The 24,294-nt window shown below is 44.9% G+C and overlaps 1 protein-coding gene across 2 annotated transcripts in view; it reads right to left on the bottom strand.

Moving 5' to 3' along the window:
- Positions 1-23,436, bottom strand: part of Phf12 (PHD finger protein 12) — a 47,964-nt gene extending 24,528 nt beyond the window's left edge. Inside the window, exons 1-2 of one of the 2 annotated variants that reach the window (XR_004770795.1) lie at positions 22,913-23,436; positions 22,094-22,275 (exon numbers count right to left, since the gene is read on the bottom strand). Coding sequence is in view for 1 of the 2 variants with exons in the window: in XM_027426616.2 (XP_027282417.1) it covers positions 22,094-22,275; positions 22,913-22,978 (248 nt within the window). In the remaining variant the exon portion in view is untranslated. The remainder of the gene's footprint in view (positions 1-22,093; positions 22,276-22,912) is intronic. The other variant, XM_027426616.2, reaches the window with a different exon arrangement.
- Positions 23,437-24,294: the final 858 nt, after the last annotated feature.

The following is a 24,294-nucleotide window of genomic DNA, read 5'->3' as shown; positions in this document are numbered from 1 at the left end:
TGTTTTACAGAGGGAGTTCCAGGACAGGCTCCAAAGCTACACAGACCCATCTTGAAAAATAAAACAAACAAACAAAAGAAAAGAAAAAAAAAAGGAGCGTGCTGGATCCTTTGGAGCTGGAGTTACAGGCAGTTATGAGCCACCTGATAGGAATTCTGGGAGACAAAGTCAGGTCCTCTGAAAGAACAGCATGCACTTTCAACTTTGGAGCCATCTTTCTGCCCACCTCCTTGCATTTTTAATAAATGAAGACTGAATTAAAACCAAAGCTATATCAGGCATGACATATGCCCAGAATTTAGGAGGCCATGGTAGGATGGCTTTGAGTTTGATGCCAGCTACACAGTAAGTTTCAGGCTGGACTAGGCTTCATGAAACTTGCTGCAAAACAAAGCAAAACCCAGACCAAACAAGCAATACTCCAAACACAAGCGGTGTAGGGCTGGACCTCATAGACCTGTACATCACTGATTTCCATTAAAGTTACATTAAGATTATATCAAATTCCCAGAAGAGTCACATTTATATTAATCATACAACTGGTATCTTGTTCTAGAAGTATGATTCCCATCTGAACAACAGCAGTAAATGCATTAGGAATGTGGCTTCTGGACTGGGAACATCACTCAGTTGGTAGAGTACTTGTCTAGCATGCACAAGTCAGTTGTGGGGTGCACACCTACAATCTCAGGACTCCTGAGGTAGAAGCAGGGGGATCATGTGTTCAAAGGTCATGTCATCCTTGGCACAAGTTAAACCCTGGTGGTGTTTTTTTCTAGAAAGAAAGAGAAGAAAACCCTAGGACTTAGTAATTTGTGTCATAGTCATGCCCTTAAGGTGATTCTACGGAACCAAGTCTGAAAATCATGCTGTACAGAACAAGGCTGCATCCATGCTCATGCTCTAAAAAATTCCTGCCTTTGGTTCTTAGGAATCGCCTAGTTAGAATGCTAAGAAAATATGGAAGGGGGAAGGAATGTTATCATCTATCCTAGGGCTGTCCTTAATTTCCCAGCGCTTAATGCTCTGCAGCTCCACTGTTTCTTCCTCAATGAGCATTTGGCCTGGTAAGTTTTCTGTGCTCCTGCTTTGCCATGTTTCCCTGGAGCTCTGGGTCTGCATGTCAGACACTCACCATTGTTCTATAGCTCACTGCTTCCCTCCTTCCTGTTTGCTTAGTGGAATCTCTAGAGAAGTTCCACCAAGCAGAAACTAGTGACAGAGTGCCCTGTTGGGACAGATCTCCAAGCCCTAAAGAACCACAGGTGAACATCACCTGTAAATTCTTCCTTAATTCTCTCCACTATATTTCTAAACAGACCATGAAGTAATGAAATAAATACATGTCATTTGTGAAGGCCTATAGACTTCCCTATGCTTCAACAGCTGTCACAGTAAAATTAACCCTGAAGTCTGGTACTCCTAAGTCTGTTTTCACCTGTCTGCTGGCGTTGTACCAAGGTACCCTGTATCAAATATGGAAAGCAGAGAAGGACAAGGCAAGGTGGTATGAGCTTAGATTTGTTGCCAAGATGTCAATGTTTATTGGGCACCCTTTGTGATTCAGTTGATTCTCAATGTTGCTGGCAGAATGATCTACAACAATTCTGGAGCAAGCATTTGTTAGCCAAGGTTACAAAGCAAGACCCTGTTTCAAAAAGCAGGGTCCCCCGACCCATTCTAATCCTATCACTCTTCAGATTAAAAAGCCCTTCAAAACCAGGCTTGGTGGCTCACACCTATAATCCCAGCATTAAGGAGGCTAGGGCCAGAGGATCACTGTGATTTTGAGGTCAGTCTGAACTACACAGTGAGGCTTTATCTTAACCTCCATTCCCTCCACACCATCCCAATAAAACCGGCCAATGAGATGACTCAGCCAGTGAAGGCACTTGTTGCCTCTGAGTCTGACTACCCGAGTTTGATCCTCCCTCAGAACCCACATGTTGGAAGGAGAGAGCAAACTCCTGCAAGGTGTTCTTTGGTGTGCAGATGAACACACTGACACACACAGAGACATACACATACACTCACAGTCCACAGATTTCAATAAATAAAAGGTACCTTCAATGGTATCCTTCCTTATCTATCAGAACAGTAGTTCTCAACCGTGGGTCACTACCTCTTTGATGGCCACATATCAGATAGCCTGCATATCAGATATTTATATTGTGATTCCTAAAAGTAGCAAATTTATAGTTATGAAGTAGCAATGAAAATAATTTCATGATTAGGGTCACCACAACATTAAAGGGTTGCAGCATTAGGAAGGTTGAGGACCACTGCATCAAAATATAAATTTTGTTGGTTCATGCCTTTAACACTAGGGATGCAGAGGAAGGTGGATTGCTGTGAGTTTGAGGCTAGCCTGGTCTACAGAGCAAGTTCCAGGACAGCCAAGGCTACACAAAAGAAACCCGGTTTTGAAAAACCAAAACTAAAAAAAATAATAAATAAAAATTTCATGCTCCTCGATACTGTAAGACCCTTATCTTCATCTGTTTGCTGGCTTATTACACAGCCTGCACTGTTTCTCTCTTCCTCTCTCTACTCATTTAGTGCCATAAGCCACAACCACTCAGGTCTTCTCCCAGTCATTCAGCCAGAGTACCTTATCTTTTGAGGAATTCTGTCAGGTGAGGTATTATTTTTAGAAAGTTTTCTCTGAGAGTTCTGGTTACTCACAGCACTGTTTCTAAAAAGGTGTAGGGACACATACTGAAAGAATAAGCATATCGGAAGTGAGCCCAACCCCTCTGAAGTCAGGAGACATCATGCTATTTGGCAGGCACTTTTTGTGTTTTGTGTTTTGGTGGTCAAATCACATGAAATTACTTATGTTTTCTAAGTTACAAAACAGTGAGAAGATATGAGTGTCAAAGGTCACTCACAAACCATCTCACCCCCTACTTTTCTCCTCATTTCTGCCATGATGGATAGCAAACCCAGGGTCCCCTGCATGCTAGATGAGTCATTCCTTTTGGTTTTCAAAAGATCACTTAAGAACAACATACACTCAAATAATAAATAAAATGGAGTTTGAAAAAGAATGGTGTTTCCACTAGTTTACCGTACAAGTCTGGAAACTGTAAATATGCATGTTGGTCTTTATGATGTGCCTGTTGGGAAAAACAAGGTTCTTCGATACCCCACTTCTGCACACACCAATTAAGACAGGGTGCTGGGGGCCATTCTTCATAAAAGGAAATCACTTTAAGTTCAGTCCGATAATGCTGAGTTTATTCTATTGGTTTCAACTGTGCAGCAATGAAAACACTATAACAAGCCCGAGCTGCCTACAGATATCAATATGACTTCTAATCACCAAAGCCTAGAAATGGCAGTGATGACTTCATGTTATGCTGGGTTTTAGAAGATTTCTCCTTCCCTCCCTCCACAGGGTCTCACTATGTAGCACTGGATACCCATCTGGGCTGAAGGTGTAAGGTAATTATAACACTGGAATAATTTTTATTCTCAAGGCACAGATGAGGAATTGACATATCTAAAACCAAGGAGCCAGTCTGTAGCAGAATTAGAACCTAAATCAGTTTCTTGGCTCTTAAATCTTTTTTTTTTTTTAAACAGAGCTACCTCAGAAGTTTATTTATGAAAGGAACCAGACGTCTGTGGGTCGTGTCGAGGGTCATTCTTGTCCGTCTATCTTCACACTGGCAGACAGACCCTTTCTACGAGGCATTTGTAGCGTGCCTGAACTGGAACTAGCTAGTGTTGGCCTTCGTTTAGGCTTTAGCCTTTGGTTGGCATAGCCTGTGACCCTTGGCTAAGTAGACACAAACCCTCTTTTCAAGTTTGGGGCCAGCAATGAAAGCAAGTCAGCAGAGCTTGAGGTTGGGGTCCTTGGGCATCTTGGGCTTAACATCAGGCTTTACAAGGGTCTTGATGGTCTTAGCATGTGCAGTTGTTGCCTTTGCATTGTTTGACCCATGTTCTTCAGTTCCCTACTTGTGTGTCTTGGCAAGCCATGTTCCTCAGGAGCTTGAGGTCTTTTATTTAGAGATTCATATCTTTGTGATGGGGTTTCTTGGGTCTCTTTTGGGACTGGTTACCTATGGTGTGATTCTTGGACTTGGCCATGTCTGCACAGTAACCTGAGCTCCCGAGTTGTTTTGTAAAGAACCTTTAGTACTCCTATTTCTGAGGACATAGTAGGATGCCTAGCAGAGTACCTTAAGCTCCAAGCTGAGTGCTTCCCTCACTGCCAGTGGACACGGATTCCCACTGTTTACTCACCAGCACACTAAGTACCACAACTGATCATCTACCCATCAAAAACAGATTGGGGGAAAATCAAACTAGTTTATATGTCCACTCAAACATTTACTGGATACTTATACCAGGCAATGTGCCAGAGATTTCAGGCAAAGGAAAACGGGTCCCCAGTAACAATACCATATCCACTCAACAACAAATCAGTTCTTACATATAGACCTATACCAGACATTTGGTATTTCCGTGAATAACACACTCTCTTTATTATTCATAGCTATTAGAAAGTTAGTTACTTCAAAACTAAACTTTTTTTTTTTTTTTTTTGGCAGGGTCTCCCTATGTAGCCCTGCCTGGAACTCACACAGTAGGCCTCTGCCTACTAAGTTTTGTGTTTAAAAGGCATGTGCCATAGCACCTGGCCAAAACCAATACTTCTTTTAAATCCAATCTCTGCTGTGTGACACCAACATAGCTAGATTTCCATGAACAAATTCAAATGACCCAAATGACTCTACTACTCATGAGAATGCCTAGACTGGCCGATGTCTGGAGTCATACAGAAAGAACTATAGACATCCCTCACGAGGTCACTGCACTGCCTACACGGACAGACTTCCCTAAGATTCAAAGTCCAAAGCCAGATGATCCTAACCTACAGTCCAATTAATTTAGAGTGCCTCTCCTTCTCTAATGAGGCTGCAGCTCACCACCGCAAATGGAAGACGCTAGTAGTTGTCATGGTCTTGGCTCTCTAATTAAGAGCATCTATTTCAAGTCCTATTCCAGTGTCGTTGATCTGAGTCTAACTGCACACATTTCCCTGGACTATTAATACACGCGAACCTGCTCAACATTAACATTTACTTCAGACTAGTCACCACCAGTGGGACCTGTTGCTCCACAGCACTCCATTAATTATCCATCCAACACAAGCAGTTTTCCAATATGGAACCAGAAGTGTGGGGGGGGAACACAGGAACAAAGGGAGGAGAGAGACAGTGAGGCAGAAAGGCTGTCTTCCACTTCAGAGACCCTTTCTTATATTACAACAGGCAGATTAAAAAAGAAGGAAAGAAAGAAAGAGAGATCACTAATGTGTGCCTTGCAGCTATCCATCCATCTAAGCAACAATGTCATAAAACTGGAGTCAATGGCAGCCTGAAAAACAATGAAAAAACTCACTTAACCAAAGGTGTTGGTATATATTATAGAAAAAGGAAACATGGATGAAAATATTCAAGAAAAAAACACTCCATTTTCTCTGTGGACTGAGAGAACACAAATGATTAATAGATTTAATACAAATACCTAACGGAGACACTGTATAAACAGAGACTAAAAACCTCTTGAGCTTGTGAAAGAGGTCAGTCACATGTGCTGGTAGGGTCCCTGCCGTCAGAAACCATCAATCTCCAGAAGTTGAGCTTTCTAAGCCATTTATAGCAGTTTCAGTTGAAACGGAGTGGCAGCCTCAGAAAAGATTTGATGCCTCCCCAGGGGAGGATGCACACCGCCCTGCCTTGTTTTGGTGTGAGAGGTGGTATTCACCAAGCAAATAACACTAGGCAGTTTTGATTTTTAATTTCATAGTTCATGAGTCTCATCTATCCATCTGAGGTCTACTATTACTAGATTAAAATTCCCTAATTATATTTAGCAACACTGTAAAGACCAACAGTAAAGACAATATAGGCTTAGAATTATTCTCTCAGATTGACACTGCTGGCCTAGGCTGGCCCAGAAATTAGCATAATCACACAAGACACAGACACACACACACACTTACACACAAAAATGGCACCAGCCAAAACGGGGCAAGGTGATTGCTAACAGAACTACAGCCACATTTCAACTTCATGGCAGCCATCTTGATCTATTAGAGGACTTCTGGGTCCTTCTGAAAATAAGCCTTTTGGGACTGGAAAGATGGCTCAGGGGTTAAGAGTACTTTACTGCCCTGCAGGAGCCCCAGGTTTAGTTTCCAACATCTGCATGGCTTACAACTGTCTATAACTCTAGTTCCAGGGGATCAGACACTTTCTTCTGGTCTCCACAAGTATCAGACACATATACATACACACAGGCAAAACACTCATACACATAAAATAAAAACAAACCTATTTTTTAATCTTAAAAAAAAGAAGGGAAAGAAAATATGCCTTTTTCAGAAAATAAGAATAAACCAGGTGTGCCTGTAACACAATAGTGACATTCTGAGTTCCATTCTCAGAACCTTGATGGAAGGAGAGAAGTCAGCTCTTTCCCGCTTGCCTCTGCCTCCCGAGTGCTAGGACTAAAGGTGTGAGCCACCACTGCCGGTGAGAAGCCAGCTCTTTAAAGTTGTCCCCTAGTCTCCATGTATGGAACATGGCATGTGCTCATACATATCACACACAACTAACATTTTTCTTTCCTTAGTCCATAGTCTCTCTATGCAGCCCAGGCTGGCCTCCAACTCACAGAGATATACCTGCCTCTGCATCCTGGGTGCTGGGATTAAGAGTATGTGCTACTATACCCAGCTAAAACATCCCCCCACTACACCAGACAGGGTTTCTCTGTGTAGCCCTGGCTGTCCTGGTACTATGCAGACCAGGCTGGCCTTGAACTTACGAGATCCACCTGCCTCTGTCTCCTGAGCTAACTAAACTTCTTTAAAAGGTTGTCAGGTTAGATATATAGCTTAGTTGGTAAAGAGCTTGCCCAGCAGGCACAGGCTATGAGTTCAATCACCAGCATTGCATAGACCAGACTCAGCAATGCATGCTTGTTATCCTAGGTCTTGGGAAGTCAAGTTCTAGGCCTTCCTGGCTTACATGAGACCCTGCCTGTGTAAGACAAGAAAAGAAAAAATTCTTTTGAAACATGGTGTCATCAACGTAGCCCAGGGCTGTTCATTCTCATATTTACCCTCCCATCACTTTTGGGGGATACTGGAAACTAAAACTAGTGTGCCTTGGGAATGCTAGGCAAGTCCTCTACCACTGAGGCATGTGTTCAGCCTTGAACTCATGATATTCCTTCTTCAGGAGTTAAATACTAATTTAAAACTTATAAAAAATTTCTATCGATGGACGTTCGTGGCGCACGCCTTTAATCCCAGCACTTGGGAGGCAGAGGCAGGTGGATCTCTGTGAGTTCGAGGCCAGCCTGGTCTCCAGAGCGAGTGCCAAGACAGTCTCCAAAGCTACACAGAGAAACTCTGTCTGGAAACCCCCCCCCAAAAAAATTCTATCAACATATCCAAATGTAACACTGTATACTTTAAGCAAACTTCTTCTGGATACCTGGTGGACACTGGCTGTTACCTTCAAATATGCCTGCTTCTCAGGGCATTGGAGGACATGGAGAAAAAGTGTCATGGGGTGCCTCAGTGTTTTTTTTTGTTTGTTTGTTTTCTTTGAGACAGGGTTTCTCTATTTAACAGTCACCAACACTACCACCACCCAGCTGCCTGAGTGATTCTTTACTAGCCTAACCACCCACTCAAATACAGCTAATGCCACAAAGCACATAAAAGTACAAGAACTATGGGTATTTCAATCAAAGCCTCAGAGACAGTGTTAACAAGGAAACCAATGAAGTGCCAGGCAACTACAAATGCCCCATTGAGAAACTTAGCTAGGTGTGTCCCTTCCACAGGCACACAACACTTTCAAACTAGCTGACTGTGGCCCAAGTTTTATTGCCTTCTATGCAGAACTGGCTTGTGGTATCCTCCTAGCAAAGGGCACCTGGAGAAAAGCATTATAAGTTTGTGCAGGAAGGGAGGAGGCAGGGAGACTGCCAGTGTTTGCCTCTGCTACCTTTGCTACAAGATGGGCCCAGTGCCATGATCTATCACCTGGCTGTTCTAGAAATTCTTACATCTTTTCTACCTCTTGGTAGGCACTACAGCCTATCTAACTTGGGGAAAGGACAACAAACTAGCCTCAACAGTAATTTTCTTTCTTCTTTTTTATTTATTTATTTATTTTGAGACAGAATTTTTCTGGGTAACCCTGGTTGTCCTGGAACTTGCTCTGAAGATCAGGCTGGCCTCAAACTCAGAGATCCGCCTGCCTCTGCCTCCCAAGTACAGGGATTAAAGGCATGTGCCACCACCACCTAGCAACAGTAATTTTCTCATATTCCTGGAGAATATTTTAATGCCAGGAAGAACAACTGTATATTTCTTAAGCGTCTCAGAGATATGGAAAACTAAAACTAAGTACTGTTCTGTTTTGCTTGTTTGAAACAGTCTCACTATAGCCCAGGTTGGCCTTAAACTTTTGATGATCAGCTTCCTAAGTGCTGGAATTTCAGATGTGAGCTATCACACCTAGCTTGTCACCAAATTTTAGAGGATGACCAAGGAAAAAGCAACACCCAGACCACAATCATATTACAGAAACAACTCAGCAACCTGGGCCAGTTATTAATACTGTATAAAAAATTCTATAAAGGCCTAGAAAGCTAAAATACTAACTATATTTTTCTTTCTTTCTTTCTTTTTTTTTTTTTGAGACAAGGTCTCACTAAAACATATGGCACAGGCCGGCCCCAATCCTCCTGCCTTGGCTTGTATGCATGCAATAAAAAAACTTTTTAAACTTAATTTAGGCAGACAGTTTTTACCTAATATTAAACAGACTTCTGCCTCATTTGCCACCCTCTGACTGAGAAGACTATTATTTGGGCCCTACAGCATCAGGCTTCCCCCCACCTCCCAATTCTACTCATAAACCTCAAAGCTCCCCCATCCTTTAGGACCAAAGTAATCTGGACACATTGTCAGGCTATGCTCTTGTGGTTTGATGTCACAGCTAAGTGCTGACTCAGGCTTCCAAACCCTTCCAGTTACACCTCCAGTGACCTATTTAGAAGTTGAACACACTTCTCAGAGACAGAGAACAATGATTTTTCCCTTTGGCCCACTTTTGGGATATCTGTATCCCAAATATTTGTATATTTGGCATATACAAAATTAAGAAATGAGTTGTTTACCTTAACCTCATACACTTTGCTAACATGCAGCTTATTTCAACACCAAAAACCACAGCCTGCACAGATGTCTGATATTAATAGGGTTAACCAGGTCCGTTTATTCACGAGGCTGTGCCAGGCAAAACCAGGACCACAGAGGAAGGACTAAGTAATCACAAAAGAACAAATCCAATATCAAATGGCTCAAGTCAGAGACAGAATTCTAAAGTCATTTAAGAGGATGTTCTTTCAAAAAAGAAGGCAAACAAAAATCAAAGGAAAGTATATGCAACCAACCTATCCCAGATATACCTAATGAGGTTAATGGAGTAAAATTTTCATAAACCAGTAACTGACCATTAACTGTTGGTTCAGTGAATGAATTAAAAAGCTCCAGGCTTATGGTGGGGTTGGGCAGTGGTGGTACATGCCTTTAATCCCAGCACTCAGGAGGCAAAGGCAGGTGGATCTCTGTAAATTCATGGTCAGTTTGGTCTACAGAGCTAGTTCCAGGGCTACACAGAGAAACCCTGCCTTAAAAAAAAAAAGTCCATGGTAGTGAAAAAGAAGCATGCTATCTGGCCTCATCCCAACTCACCCAGAGTTCTCTGTATTTTATTAGCTTCTGTGTTCTACACAAAGAACACAAGAGAAAAATAACACCCAACACCTTTGTATGGGTCAGAACTGAGTGAAAACCTAATTCAAACGTGCTGGTGTTGCTATAAGCTGGGTTCCACCTGGAACTCAAGCTTGTTAGTAATTATGAGAGGTCCCTGCCTGGCCTGGAGTTGGAAGTGAGGTCTTCCAGCTGTAGCCAAAAAAATCAAACCCATGGAGTCCTCTCTTGTTCATTCATACAGCCTCAATAAAGCAGATCAAAGAAAGATAGTGTTGGATTCTGGCCCTCCCTAACTTGCTGGCACTCCTCTGTTTTGTCCTGTTAAAACTAGTAAACATTTTTGGGAGATAGCCCATAAACATATAATTTTTCAGAAATAAAAGGAAAAAATGAAATATCAAAGAGACTAACATAGGAAAGCAAATGTTATTGGAGGAAAGGAGTGGCCAAAGTTTTATTAGTTAAGGTACCATCCCCAGGCTGGAGAGATGGCTCAGAGGTTAAGAGCACTTAATTTTGAATTTTGAATCCAGGTCCTGAATTCAATTCCCAGCAACCATGTGGTGGCTCACAACCATCTATAATGAGATCTGGTGCCCTCTTCTGGCTTGCAGGCATGCATGCAGGCCGAACACTGTACACATAATAAAATCTTTTTAAAAGGTACCATCCCCATACAATAACCCATGTAGTATTTCTGTTCCCAGCCAGTGTTATTTTGCATGCCTCTCACTTGTAATCATGACAGAGGAGTAGGAGGAAAAGTCAGTGGTTTTCAAGTCCTTTAGTGAATGTTCATTCGGTATAACAGCAAATGGAAGAACTCTGAAGGAGTGGGTTAAGTATTTCATTACTCAAATTGTATCAGTCTGCAGGATATATCAGTCTGTACTTGGTTCCTTCTTACTGACGGATTAAAATCAATAACTTCTAGCTCATTCTCAACTCTTCCTACCACAGAAATGTGCTAAAACCTCATCTTAGTTTTCATTAGCTGAGTCCTAGATTTAGAAACAGCTTTAGGCTTCAAAGGACAAGGATTCTGATAGCCGGAAATAGCAGGCAGGAAAAACAGTCACCATCTCATTCTTCTTAACTGCTTACAAGTCAAGGGAAAAGTAGTCAACAAGTGACCCGTGCATGTGTCCTCCTGGGCATGGTGACAAATCAGCAACACCAAAGTGCCTTTCTGAAATTTAGTCTAGGACTTGTACTGAATACAATGTCCTCCACTTTCAGGAAACTGGCAAGGGGACAGTTGTACTCCTGTCCTGTGTCTCTTGGGAGGCCAGCACTATGTAGAGGTGCTCTTCTAAGTGTCACCTGTGTGAATGCCAGTGCAGCTGGATCATGTTGTACTCCCCGGGGCCCTTAAATCAAAGGAGAAACCCAGTGGGAGGTGGGGGGAAGAAAAGCTGAGGAATAAGATAGGAGAAATTATTGATTTTTAATCCATTAATACATTCTGTGGATTTGGAATTCTGGCACCTTAAAGCAAGACTGGAGAGATGACTCAGTGGGCAAAAGGCTCTGGACATCAAGCCCGATGACCCAAGTTTGATCCCCGAGACCAACACGGTAGACAGAATTGCCTCCCAAGTTGTAGCCTCACTTCCACACAGGGGGCGAAAGCGCCCCTCCCCACCCAAATTAAACAAAATAGAAGTTAAAAACCCAATACCGGTTTTAAGAAGCTTCTATTAAATAATCTAAGAGCCACCAGAAGCCTAAGGAGAAAGTCCCACTGAGAGGTTCCTCTAACCACACCCCAGGAAGTGTACACCACTGGAGGTTAAGGACAAGTTTTCAGAGATGGATTACCACTCTTACCCATAGCCAAAAGCACACATTTAGTGCCCTCTGTTTTCTATTTTGTCACTTGCAAAAGAAAAAGATGTAGTTCACTTCCCTTAAAACAACACCTGCACAAGACGGTAGAAAAAAAAAATCTCTTGATTCTATGAGCTACATAAAACCTTCAGGCAAATATTCTCCACATTGTGATTCCTTATTTACTATCCTTTTGTCTTTTACCTCTTATCTCTTTTAGGACAAGGTCTCACATAGTCAAGGTGGACCTAACCTGATCCTCCTGCCTCTGCCTCCCTTGTAGCCTGCTGAAACTACCAGGAACCGCTTACTACCACACCTGGCCCTATTTATTACTACCTAAATTTACATAAAGATCTACAGAAACAAGTGAGTGTGGGGCAGGGAATCACTCTGATCTTGTTAACCAGGTCAAAAAGTCTAACATTAATCAACATGGAACTATTTCCAACCCAACCTTTACCAATCAAACTAAGGCAATTAAAACTTCATTCTTGGAGTTGGAGAGACGGTTCAGTGGTTCTTCTAAAAGACCTGAGTTCAGTTCCTAGCACCTACATGTAGTTTACCAGTCTCTGTAACTCCAGGACTGGAGGATCTGTCACCCTCTCCTGGCCTCTGTGGGTATTACACACAAGGTACACAGACACAGGAAAAACAGCCATGGATACATAAAGTAAAAGAAATAATTTAAACACACACACACACACACACACACACCCCACCTTTCTTTTTGGGAATTGGAGAGCTGAGTCAGTGTTTAAGAAAATCTACTACAAGCCTGGCTGTGGAGGTGAACACCTTTAATCCTAGCACTTGGGAGGCAGAGGCAGGTCTCTGAGAGTTCATGTCCAGCCTGGTCTACACAGAGAAAAGTAAAAAACCGGGGGTGGGGGTGGGGGACAACACGACATACCTACTACTGCTCTTCTAAAAGATTATAGTTTGGTTCCCAGCACCCCAACAGGGTGGCTCACAATCACCTGTAGCTCAAGTTGTAGGAGATCTGACGCCCTCTTTTGGCCTCCATACAGACTTGATATGCACTTATACATACACACGTATACATTAATTATAAAATAATAACAAATCTTATAGAGGACCCTGGTTCAATTACAAACAGCCACCTGAGAAGTTCATGATGATCTGTAATTAACAGTCCCAAGGGATCCAAAACATTCTTCTGGCCTCCATGAGTATGGTACACACATGGTACAGAAAGACATATGTACAGTCAACAGGGAAGTGAAAAGACACCCAACAGAATGAGTGAACATCTGCAAATCACACATCTGGCAAGGGACTTGTGTCTTGATGTCTCATAATAACAGCAACAATAAACAAATGGGATGTAGAGTGTAAGGTTTTGGGTTTGATCCCCAGTAATGTCAAAAAATGTTTCGGAAAAAAATTCAATAAAAAATGGACAAAGGAGCCAAGTGTTGGTGGCGTACACCTTTAATCCCAACACTTGGGAGGCAGAAGCAGACGGATCTCTGTGAATTCCAGGACAGCCTGGTCTCCAGAGAGAAACCCTGTCTTGAACCTCCCCTCAAAAAAACAAAACAAAACAAAACAAAACAAAACAAAAACCTCCCCTAAACACAAAGGACTAGATATGGTGGTGCATACTTTTAATCCCAGCCCTTAGAAGCAGAGGCAGGAAGAGTTCTGTGAGTTCAAGGCCAGCCTAATCTAATAATGTGTTCCAGGACAGCCAATGCTATATAGAAACCCCCTCTCAAAAGAAAAAAAAAATAAAAATAAAAAAGAGAAAACAAAACTAAAACCAAACCAAAAATAAAATTAAAAAGGACAGAGGGTGGATCTGATGGAGTTCACCTTTAGTCTCAGTACTAGAGGCAGAGGCAGGCACATCTCTGAATTCAAGGCTAGCTTGGTCTACAGAGTGAGTTCCAGGACAGCCAATGCTATGTAGAAACCCTGTCTTTAAAAAAAAAGAAAGAAAAAAGAAAGTGAGGCTTACTCAACACACAGTAGTAGCACATCCATCCATCCACCTTTTACCTTTCCACAGCTTTGTAGCCTGGGCTTAAGGCCACTACTCCCACCTTCCTAGTGCTGGGATTAGAGGTATCAAGACCAGCAGCACCTGAACGCCCTTTCAGTTCTAACCAGACAAGTCATCAGGTCTTTTGTTTTGTTTTAAAAGTTTTTTTGAGGCAGGGTTTTTTTTCTCTGTGGAGCCTGGCTGTCCTTGAACTCACAGAGATCTGTCTGTCTCTGCCCCCTAGTGCCTAGTCTAATGCTGGAATTAAAGGCATACACCACCACCACTACCACCACCATGCCCTTGAAAAGTCTTAAAAACAAAGACCAACACTCTTGGAGGCACACTTGACTAAGAATTTACACTATACAATATGAATCTCATATCCAGATTTAAGTTAAGATAGATCTAAATACATCTTTCAAATAGTTAGGACTGAAAAAAACAATAAATTATTTACAAAGGCCAGAAGCCACCCTGCCTGTTGGTGATTCGTATGTGTAAAGTACTGTGAAACCCTTAAGGAACAGCAGGAGCCTGACAAGTAGAAGACTGATGAAGTTACATAACCGCAGCTCACCTTTCATTACCTATGGTAATTTCAGAACAGGGCCCAAGTTTTACAAAAGTTCTACAATAACACCACTATGCGTTCACCTTAAATTGCACAAAAACTGCCATCTAGCCAAGAATGGTTTCAGGTGCCCACAATCTAATATAATCTCAGTACAGGAGGATCTTGAATTCTTAGCCAGTATCAGCTGTATAGTGTAGCCTGGTCTCAAAAACCAAACCAAACCAACCACCTGGGCTGAGAACACAGTTAGGTCATAAAGTGCTTGACTAGCATGTGAAAGGCCCTAAGATGGATCCCAGCACCAGAAAAACAACAAAACCTGTCATTTCACAGAAAACTTAGATCCTTTCCTACCTTTAATATATCTGCTATTTCCTTTTTAAACTCAAACCATTTGAGCCACAAATATACTAAAATTATTTTTAAATTATATCTTATTTGTTTTTAATTTTTTTTTTAAAAAAATTAGGGGCTGGAGAAATGGCTCAGAGGTTAAGAGCAATCAATGCCTGCTTTTCCAGAGGTCCTGAGTTCAAGTCCCAGCAATCACATGGTGGCTCACAACCATCTATAGTGGGATAAGATGCCCTCTTCTGGTATAAAAGTGGACATGCAGGCAGAGCACTCAAATCTTTAAAAAAATTAATTTGGGGGGCAGCATTCAAGACAGGATTTCTCTGTGTAACAGCCCTGGCTACCCTGGAATTCACTTTGTAGACCAGGCCAGCCTCAAACTCACAAAAATCCACCTGCCTCTGCCTCCCAAGTGCTGGGATTAAAGGTGTGGTGTGTACCACCACCGCCTGGCACAAAAAAAAATAAGTTGGCTTTTTTTAATGTGTTTGGATACCATGTGCATGCCTGATGCCAAAGGCCAGAAACGGGTAGTTACATACTGTTGTGAGATGCTATGAGGGTGGGACAGGGTCTCACTATGTATCCCTAGCTGGCCTAGAACTTACTATGTAAAACTAGGCTAACCTTAAGCTAGTGATGATTCTCCTGACAATGCCTTATTCTAATTTTGCGTGTTTGCAGATGAGTGTGCATGTGGAAACTGGAAGTTGATGTTGGGAATCTTCCTTGATTCCTCTTCCACCTTATTCTTTGAGGCAGTGTTTTCCATCAAATCTAGAACTCACCAATAAGACTAGTCTTGCTAGCCAGCTTACAAGGGATCTCACATCTGGCTTTCCTAGGCTGGACTTTACAGGCAGCCTTCCACACAAAGCTGGCATTTATGTGGGTTTGGGGGGTCAAAACTTCAGTCCTCTTGCTAGCACAACAAATGTTTTAACTGGTGAACTCCCTTCCTGCCCTATTCAATTTTTGTTTAGTTTTTTTATGTGTCTTAGTGTTTTCCCATGGATGTCAGGTCTCTTGGAACTAGAGTCACGGACAGTTGTGAACTGCCATGTGGTTGCTGGAAATTGAACCTGGGTCCTCTGGACCATCTGAGCCATCTCTCTGGTATTTTTAAACAATGAGTATTCTTTATCTTTGTACTAAGCACTCATCTCCTAAGACTAACAGCCAAACCCACAGTAAGTCAGAAAGCACGCATTAAGAACCTGAGCTTGGGGCTAGAGAGACGGCTCAGAGGTTAAGAGCACTGACTGCTCTTCCAGAGGTCCTGAGTCCAATTCCCAGCAACCACATGGTGGCTCACAACCATCCATTATGAGATCTGGTGCCCTCTTCTGGTGTGCAAATATACATGGAAGCAGATTGTTGTCTACATAATAAATAAATAAAATCTTAAAAAAAAAAAAAAAGAACCTGAGCTCAAGTTGGACTCTCCATTTTCAAGTGGACGGTTATAGGTTATAAACACATCTAGATCCCAACTTATCACAGTAAAGGCAAAGTAAATAATTAAATAAAATAAACACAAAACCAACTTAGGTTTTTTTATTGTGGGATGATATTAGTTCATGGGAGAGAGTGAGGGAAAGGAATCCAAGACACTGCCACCTGCAGTTTCTCAGGACCAGATTTCTTTTTCTTTCTTTCTTTCTTTCTTTCTTTCTTTCTTTCTTTCTTTCTTTTCTTTTCTTTTCTTTCTTTCTGTTTCTCGAGACACGGTCTCTCTGTATTATTTTGGAGGCTGTCCTGGAACTCCCTCTGTAGACTAGGTTGGCCTAGAACTCAGAGATCTGCCTGCCTCTGCCTCACGAGTGCTGGGATTAAAGGTGTGCGCCACCAATGTCCGGCTAGGACCAGATTTCTAAGTACTTACAATGTCAAAAACAAATTCATGAGATAAAAATAAGACATACTTTAATTCAATGGTTACCTATTAGTCCAATGAACCAAGGACAACATAATCAGAAAATTCTTAAAAGTTTGGAGGGAAAGATTTTCCAAGGCAGAAAACTTGTAGATGCTATTGTATGTATGAAACCTTTGTTATGACTCACTGGAAATTAAACATGCAAAACTCCAAGCTGAGCTTAGTTTTGCCTGCGCACAGAGACCTTTTCACTCTTATTCTTCGAAAACCTCATTTTGGATCTTACTGCCAACACCAGAGAGAGGAAAGCCAGCCAACAATTCCAAATATAACACGCGGAGGCAAATGCTACAGAAATCTGTCTGACGGGAAGGGACCACGCTGAGATCTGCTGAAGTGGATGCACTTCTCAATCAGACCATTTTGGTCACTGTCTGTTCGGAGCAAAATTCCATGAACCATTTTGAGTGGAAACCACCCACTTTCCAGTAGCCTCATTACTGCTGCTCTGTGGTAGTCACTCTATCAATGACAATAATCCTTCTCAACTCAAACAGAAAGGTGGAGCATCAACAGCTACAACTATCAGTCAGCCTGCCTTCCTTCTTTCTTTCTTTCTTTCTTTCTTTCTTTCTTTCTTTCTTTCTTTCTTTCTTTCGATTAAAATTAAGCCAGGTTGTGGTGGTGCCCACCTTTAATCCCAGCACTGGGGAGGCAGAGGCAGGTGGATCTCTGAGTTTGAGGCCAGCCTGGTCTACAGAATGAGTTCCAATACAGCCAGTGCCCCGGACTACACAGAGAAACCCTGTCTTGAAAAACCCAAAAAAGATTTAAAAATTATTTTTATGTGTATGGGTGTTTTGTCTACATGTATATCTAGAGATCCAGGTACCCACAAAGGCCAGAAGAGGGCATCAGATCCCCTGGGACTAGAGTTACAGACGGCTATGAGCCGCGCTGTGGGTGCCTGACTTGAACCCAGGTTCTCTGGAGAAGCAGCCAGTGCTCTTATCTGCTGAGCCATATCAATAGCCCAGTTATCCACTTTTGAACAGATTTTTGGGGATTTATCTATGTAGATCAGATTTTCAGAAGCCTCAACTTCTACACATCTATTATGACAAAGGTCAGGATCACTAGGGGAAGGTGTAGCAACTCTTATTATCACTCAGACAATTCATTTCCTAACCCAGAGGATCAGCACAGAAAACCCAGAGAGAACCTAACTGGGATGACTCTCCACAGTGCACTAACCCCTGAGAGAAAAGCAAGTTGTGACCAGTCCTCTCCTCAGTAAGGTAATTTATCTAAAAAAAATCTGTGAGTTAGTGCTGCGTGTCAAGCCCAAGACAAGGTTTGCCTAGGAATCATTCTGTCTAGGCTTGGTATTTCAGGTTAATAATCTTGGCTACTTGGGAAACTGTGTCGGGAAGAAGTTACCAGGCTGTAGCTAGGCTCAACCCCCAATACCATCCCCAAAAGGAAGCAATTCTGGGACACTTTAATATATACTGAATACTATAAAGCATACTAGAAACACAGACAGCAGAGGACTTGTCTCACAGAGCTTTTCTTTTTCTTTTTTCCAGACAGGGTCTTTGTACACAGTCCAGGCAGGCTTGGAATTCTCAATACTCTAGCTCATCTTTTAGAATGCTGGGATTACAGGCAAGCAAACTCTTACCCAATTGTCTCATAGAACTTCCAATGAAGAAAGCATGGCAGCACTGAAATCATGACCCAAAGCATTTATAAAACTCTAACCTCATTCTTGCACACTCTGTATGTAAGGGACACTACCATTAGTATGCGTATTTAAGCAATGTAGTCTCAGCCAGTTCAAAGGAGAAACAGAAGAAAAATACAGCTATACCTAACATCACCTCCATACAAATAAGCAGTAACAGAAAACTATTGAAAACACACTCAGGAATCAAAACCTCAGGCATTAACTGCTCTATCTCACAAGTCTGGCTGAATCAGTACTTCAATTTTGTTGGAGACTGTGGCTTAAAAAAAAACAAAAAAAACAAAAAAAAACCCAGAAAAGTGGGGAATCCTCACTTATGAAAGCCACCCAGGGAATTCTATTTAAAAGATGGCTTCATCCTCTTTCACTAATACTTAGAATGTTTTGTGTTTTAGAGAATAACTCAGATAAGTCAATGGTACATTCATTCAGTACTGACATTTTCAACAGAACTGAAGATGTGAAGAAACAAATTCTATCTCGTTCACAACCATTTTCAAATCTCTGATTACCAGTTCTCATTCATGGTCCCGGAAAGCAAGAGGGGAAGTAGTCAATGAAATGCATAGTCGGAGCAACGCTGAGTCTAATCAACAACTAAAGCCCCTCCCCTCCCTCCAGCTAAAGCAGAAGCTGAAGTTAAAACTTGCCAAGTTTACACTCATCTATTAAAAGACTCAGAGTTTAGCTTTTAAGAGTTTAAAAGCCCAATCTTAGGCAAAAAGCACGCTTTTTCCATGCCTCAGGTTTTTTTTTTTTGTTTGTTTTTTTATTTAAAGGTTTACTTATTTTAGGAGCCAGTAAGATGTCTCAGGAGGTAAAGGTATTTGCAGCCAAACATGGCAGCCTGACATCCTGAGTTCAATCCCTGGGAACAATAGGAGAGAGAACTGACTCTTGAAAATTGTCCCCTGACTTTCACCTGTGCTCCACAGCATCCCCACAGATAAAAAGCAAATTAAAAAAAGAAAAAAAGGTTGGTTTTTTTTTGTTTTTTAGATAGCGTTTCTCTGGGTAACAGCCCTGCCTATCCTGAAACCAGGCAAGCCTTGAGCTCACAGAGATTCGACTGCTTCTGCCTCCCAAATGCTGGTATTAAAAGCATGTGCCACAACATCCTGGCAATAAATGTAACTTCTTAAAAAAACTAAAAATAATGTGTGTGTCTGTATGTGTATGAGAGAAAGCACATACTCCTGCATCAGGGAAGGTCAGAGGGCACTGGGCCTCCTGCTGTTACTCTTTGCCTATTCCTTTGAGAATTCTGGGTGCTTTCTCAGCTAAGCTATGGCCTGGACCAACTTGGCTCCCAACAAAGCTAGAAGCCAGTTAATCACCAGTAATCCTGTCTCTGCCCCTCCCCCCACGCTGGAGCTAATGGCATATGCAGGACCCCCCATCTTGCTGTGTGGCTGCTGGCAGCTGAACTCTGTTCCTCACCTCAAACTGTGAAGCAAACAATTTTAAGGTGCTTCAGACTCCTAATAAATAATTCCAACATTATTAAATAAATGAGATTTTAAAAAAGATAATAGGGAATTTATCAAATGTTCACCCAACATGAATCACCAATCTTAGCTAACACCCACTTCACCCTGGACCTAACGCAGCTGGACATGGTGATGCACACCCAGCACTCAGAAGACTGAGGCAGGAAGACTAGCATCAGTTGGAAGTCATTCTGGGCTATAAAACAAGTACCAAGCCAAAACAAACAGGGATACATAGAAAGATTGTCTCAAAAATCATAGGAAAAGGAAGAGAGAGAAGAAATTTAATACTCAGTCCTAGCGATCTATCAAATTAAGTACAACAAAAAACAAAAGCAACACAGACTCAGGTACAAATCTCTCCAATGCTCAAGATCAGCAAGGGATGCTGGCTCAGAGGTTAGAAGCACTGGCTGCTCTTCCAGAGGATCTGGGTTCAATTCCCACCACCCACGTGGCAGCTTACAACTGTCTGTAACTTCACTTCCAGGAGATCTGGCACCCTCACACAAACATGCATGTAGGTGAAACACCAATACATATAAAATATAAATAGATAAGTTTAAAAAAAAAAGCAGCAAGGGAGAGCCAGGCATGATGATGTACACTTTGGAGGCAGAGGCGGGATGATGACTGTTCAAGGCCAAGCTGGGCTACAGAGTGAGGCCATCTTAACCCACACCCCAAATAAAAAAGAATAGCAAGACAAATTGAACCAGAGATATTTTCTTCAGGTGGATTACACTTTAGAGGAAGTAAAGGCTAAAAAACAACCACAGGCCCTTACTGCTGGCATTACTCACTACATAATAAAAATTTAAAGGCCACCAGCAAATCTTCCTCCAGGATAATAATTTTTGTCCCTGGAACATTACAAGCCAAGATGGGGTGCCCTCCTAGGCAAAAGTCTTGGAATTAGTAATGGGACTGACCCACATAACTCCTGACCACAGTCTTAATTTGCCCAGTATCAGTCATCTGTTTAATAAAACCTGCAATTAGTACAAATACAGCAGACGTTATTTCACAAGCCAAGAAATGGAATGTAGATGGGACTGTGGAGACCTTAAACATTTTTTTTTTTAAATAAGGGGCATTAAAATAGGCAACACCAGCTAAATAGGGCAGCACAAAAGGAAAAAACCAAAACCCAAACCAAAAGAAAAAGCAGGACCCCCTCCCTCACAATCTAAGCGGGAACAAACAAAACAGCCCCAACGCGATCCCAGGCGCCCTCTCCTCCCAGACACTAGCCGAAGTCAACTGTTGCTGAAGAGAACAAGAGGCTATCGGGGTTCGAAGTGCAGATGCGGAATTTTTGTGCGGGGCAGAAAGGTGGTCTCCTGGCAGAAGATAGTGTAAACTATCTTTTTTGCCGGATTGCTCTGCGATGAGAAGGATCAAGCACACGGCGATCAACCCATCCCCCGCCCCCATTCGGTTGGGGTGGGAGAAGGGACAGCTCTCCAGCTCTCAGCTCCTTAAAACTGCCTTTCCGAAGCTCCCAAATACAATCCTGCCCCAGCAGCAAAGAATTTTGTGGCGAAGGGCTCGTTGATCCAGAGCAGAGAAGAGAAATCGGAGCCCAAGGGCAATTTTAATTGTCTAACCCGGCCCGATTTCCTAAGAGGCAGCAGAGCAGGGAGGGAGGAGGGAAGAGGGAGGAGGGAGGCAGCTCTAGAGTGGCAACAGGGGGCAAGCTGCAGAGAAAGGGATCAAGCCGGCGAGATCCCAGACCCGGCCCTCAAGGAGCTGCTGCAAAAAGGGCTCAAGGACTAGCCCCACCGTTCTCTCGGAGACGTTTGCAAATCATATATGCAGCCAAAATGGCGCTGAGAATAAAAATATAATTTAAAGGCAGGTCGCCATATTGTAAACAGAGAGGCAGAGAAGTGGACTCGAGAGACACCCTCTATGATTTCCTGCACGGGCGCAAGCACCCGCTCGCCTGGGTCTGGACCCGGGCGAACTGGGTGGCCGAGGGCTCTGCGCACCAACCCCAAGGAGAGCTCAGCCAGGCAGGAGCCCTGAGGGTGGCGGGAGCGCGCGGCCGCCAAGCGGCACTAGACCTAGAGCTCCTCCCCTTCCTCCCCCGCCGCCGCCGCCGGCCGCACTCGGCCCGATCAGTCCCAGCTCCCTATCTTCTTCCAATCTCAAATGGGGCTCACCTCACTCCTCCCAACCCCCCATCCCGGGGTCACGCCGCTGCTCCTTCCAGAAAATCGGCCGGATCCTGGCAAATGCCGGGATCGCAGAAGCGCTCACCCCAGCGGCTGCAAAGTCAGCTAGCGGCTGCAAGCGCCCGTTATTTCTGCAGGCCTGGTGAAGGAATGTGCCGAGTAGGGTCTGCCAAGGGGCTCCAAAGGGGTCCCCAGCCCTTACCAGCACTGGAGGTGGAAGGCGGCAGGGCAGTGATCGCAGCACAAGAGATCCCCACCTTCCTTGCAGCTATCGCAGCTGTCGTGGTTGGTGGCCCTGCCGCTTCTCCGAGACTCTTTCTCCGGCTTCCGACTCCGCTTTTCTGTCTCGTCCGTCTTGGGGGGAGCCAGCAGAGCTTGGATTTGCTGCACACACATACAAACGGCGTGTGTGCACATTCGGAGCTCCCGGGCGGCCCGTAGTCCCCGAGGCGAGGATTCTCCGTCACCCACCCCTCTTCCCCCTTTTGTCCTTCTTCCTCCCATCCAGGCTGCTTCCAGAACCTCTCGGTCCTCGGAACCAGGGGGAGCCCACCCTAGCTGCGTTCCTGCAGCACAACAACGAGAAAAGCTCCTTCCAAATGGGGAGGACCAGGGTAGGGGGATGGGGAGAGGGTGCGCGGTTCCCTTCTCGCCACTTCCTTGTATGGACAGTGGGGGACTCCAAAGCCCGGCTCCGGAGAGGCCCGAAGCTTGGTACCCGGACGTGCAGGGGGAAGCACAAAGGGGCCGACAAGAAGGGGGTGGGGAGGCCTGCCGGTGCAATGAAATGGAGTGGGCTGAAGCCTCAGGAGAGCGAATAGAGGGCGGCGGGTAGGTGAAACTGCTGCAAACGTCCTCGGAAACTGAGCTCAGTCCCCCAAATTGCAAAGATGGGAGGGAGAGACTGGGTGAGCAAGAACCCCCCCTTCCCCGGCCCTCCGGCGCTTCGAGCTCAGGGCCGGCTTTGTGGGGCGGAGGTTCCCTCCCGGTACTGGGGGAAGGAGATGAGGGCCACTCTTACCTCCATCAGCCCCCCCGACGTGTCCAAGTCGTACACGATCGTCTTGGTCTCCATTTTCTCCCACATTCATCCACCTCCCGGGCTGGGCGCTCTCTGCTCCGGCCCCCCCAGCCCCGGGGGGAGGGGGGAGGCGGGGGAAGGGGGCACTCCTGACCCCCGGCCCCCTTCTCTCTTCCCAACACAGGTTCCGACTTCCTCGCCCTGGCTCCCCCCACCCCCCGGCCCCCAGTCCCTGGGACGGCAGCGTCCTCCCCAAGGGCCGTGAGAGGGGAGCAACCCCTCAGCCCCGGCCCGGCGGCTGGCTGCACAGTGGATCCCGGCTTCGGGGGGTCAGGCCTCGGCGGGGCCTAGGCCCACAGGCTAAAGCTGGCTCTGGCGACCGCTGGTCCGGCCGGGAAGGCTGGAGGGCGCTGCCATCCCGGGGTTGGGGGACCGGAGGGGGGGGTGAGAGGTTAGGTGAGGTTGTGGTACGTGAGGTGACTCGGGGGAGGATGATGGGGGGTGGTCCCCGGGCTCCGCCTCTCGCCGCCACCGCCGTCTGCGTCCCGGCTGCCGCGCACTTGGCGCAAACTTACCGCGAGCGCCCGCAAAGCCACCCGCGCAGGCGCCCCGGGATCGCCGCTCGCCGCGCGCAACCGCAGTGACAGCCGGCGGCCTGGCTCCCGCGCAGCCGCGGTGATGGGGTACCCCCCTGCGCGCAGCCGCGCTGGCATTCGTCTGGAGCCCAGAAGCACCGCCTTTCTGCCCTGCGCCAGCGTACTGAGACAGCAGGGCGGGACCTGAGGCCTCGCTCGGGCGCCTGGGAAAGCGCGTAGGGGTCATGGCGCAGCCGCACCAACTCGGGGGCGCTTCACCCATTGGTGTTTGTGTGCAGCCCCTGGCCTCTGTCCCCGCGCAGGCGTGTTGGGCTGCCACCCTCCCGGTCCCTCAACAACACACCCGCCTCACGCGCAGGCGTATTGTCACCTGGCGGCCTGCACAAGGAAGCTTCTGCTTTCGCCATTTTGGTAACGGGATTTGGGGCTACCATGCCCTTGGAGTCCTCAGTCACCAAGATGTGCTGTTGTGTGGAGTTGGTGTGCTGTGGGCGGCAGTAGTGCTCATGGGGATGTTGTAGTGGATTGTTTGCCTCCAGCATCAGGTGTGGCTGGAGCAGGCCGCCATATTGGTAAAGGAAAAAAAAAAAAAAAGAGCCATTGCGACAAAAAAACGACGCTTGGGGTGGTGGCGGTGGTTTGGGTGGCTACTGTTTCCACTTGACTCCCGCTCTCGACACTTAATTTTAGCACGAACGTCGCTGCCTTGCGTCGCGATGGAGCCAAGGATGGTTCAAGCTGTCTCTTACTACCCTCGCTTAAACACCGTCCCTGAGACCCGCTCTT

The sequence above is a fragment of the Cricetulus griseus genome, chromosome 7 (assembly GCF_003668045.3).
Source record: "Cricetulus griseus strain 17A/GY chromosome 7, alternate assembly CriGri-PICRH-1.0, whole genome shotgun sequence".
NCBI lineage: Eukaryota > Metazoa > Chordata > Mammalia > Rodentia > Cricetidae > Cricetulus > Cricetulus griseus.
This window is presented reverse-complemented; position numbering and strand designations above follow the sequence as displayed.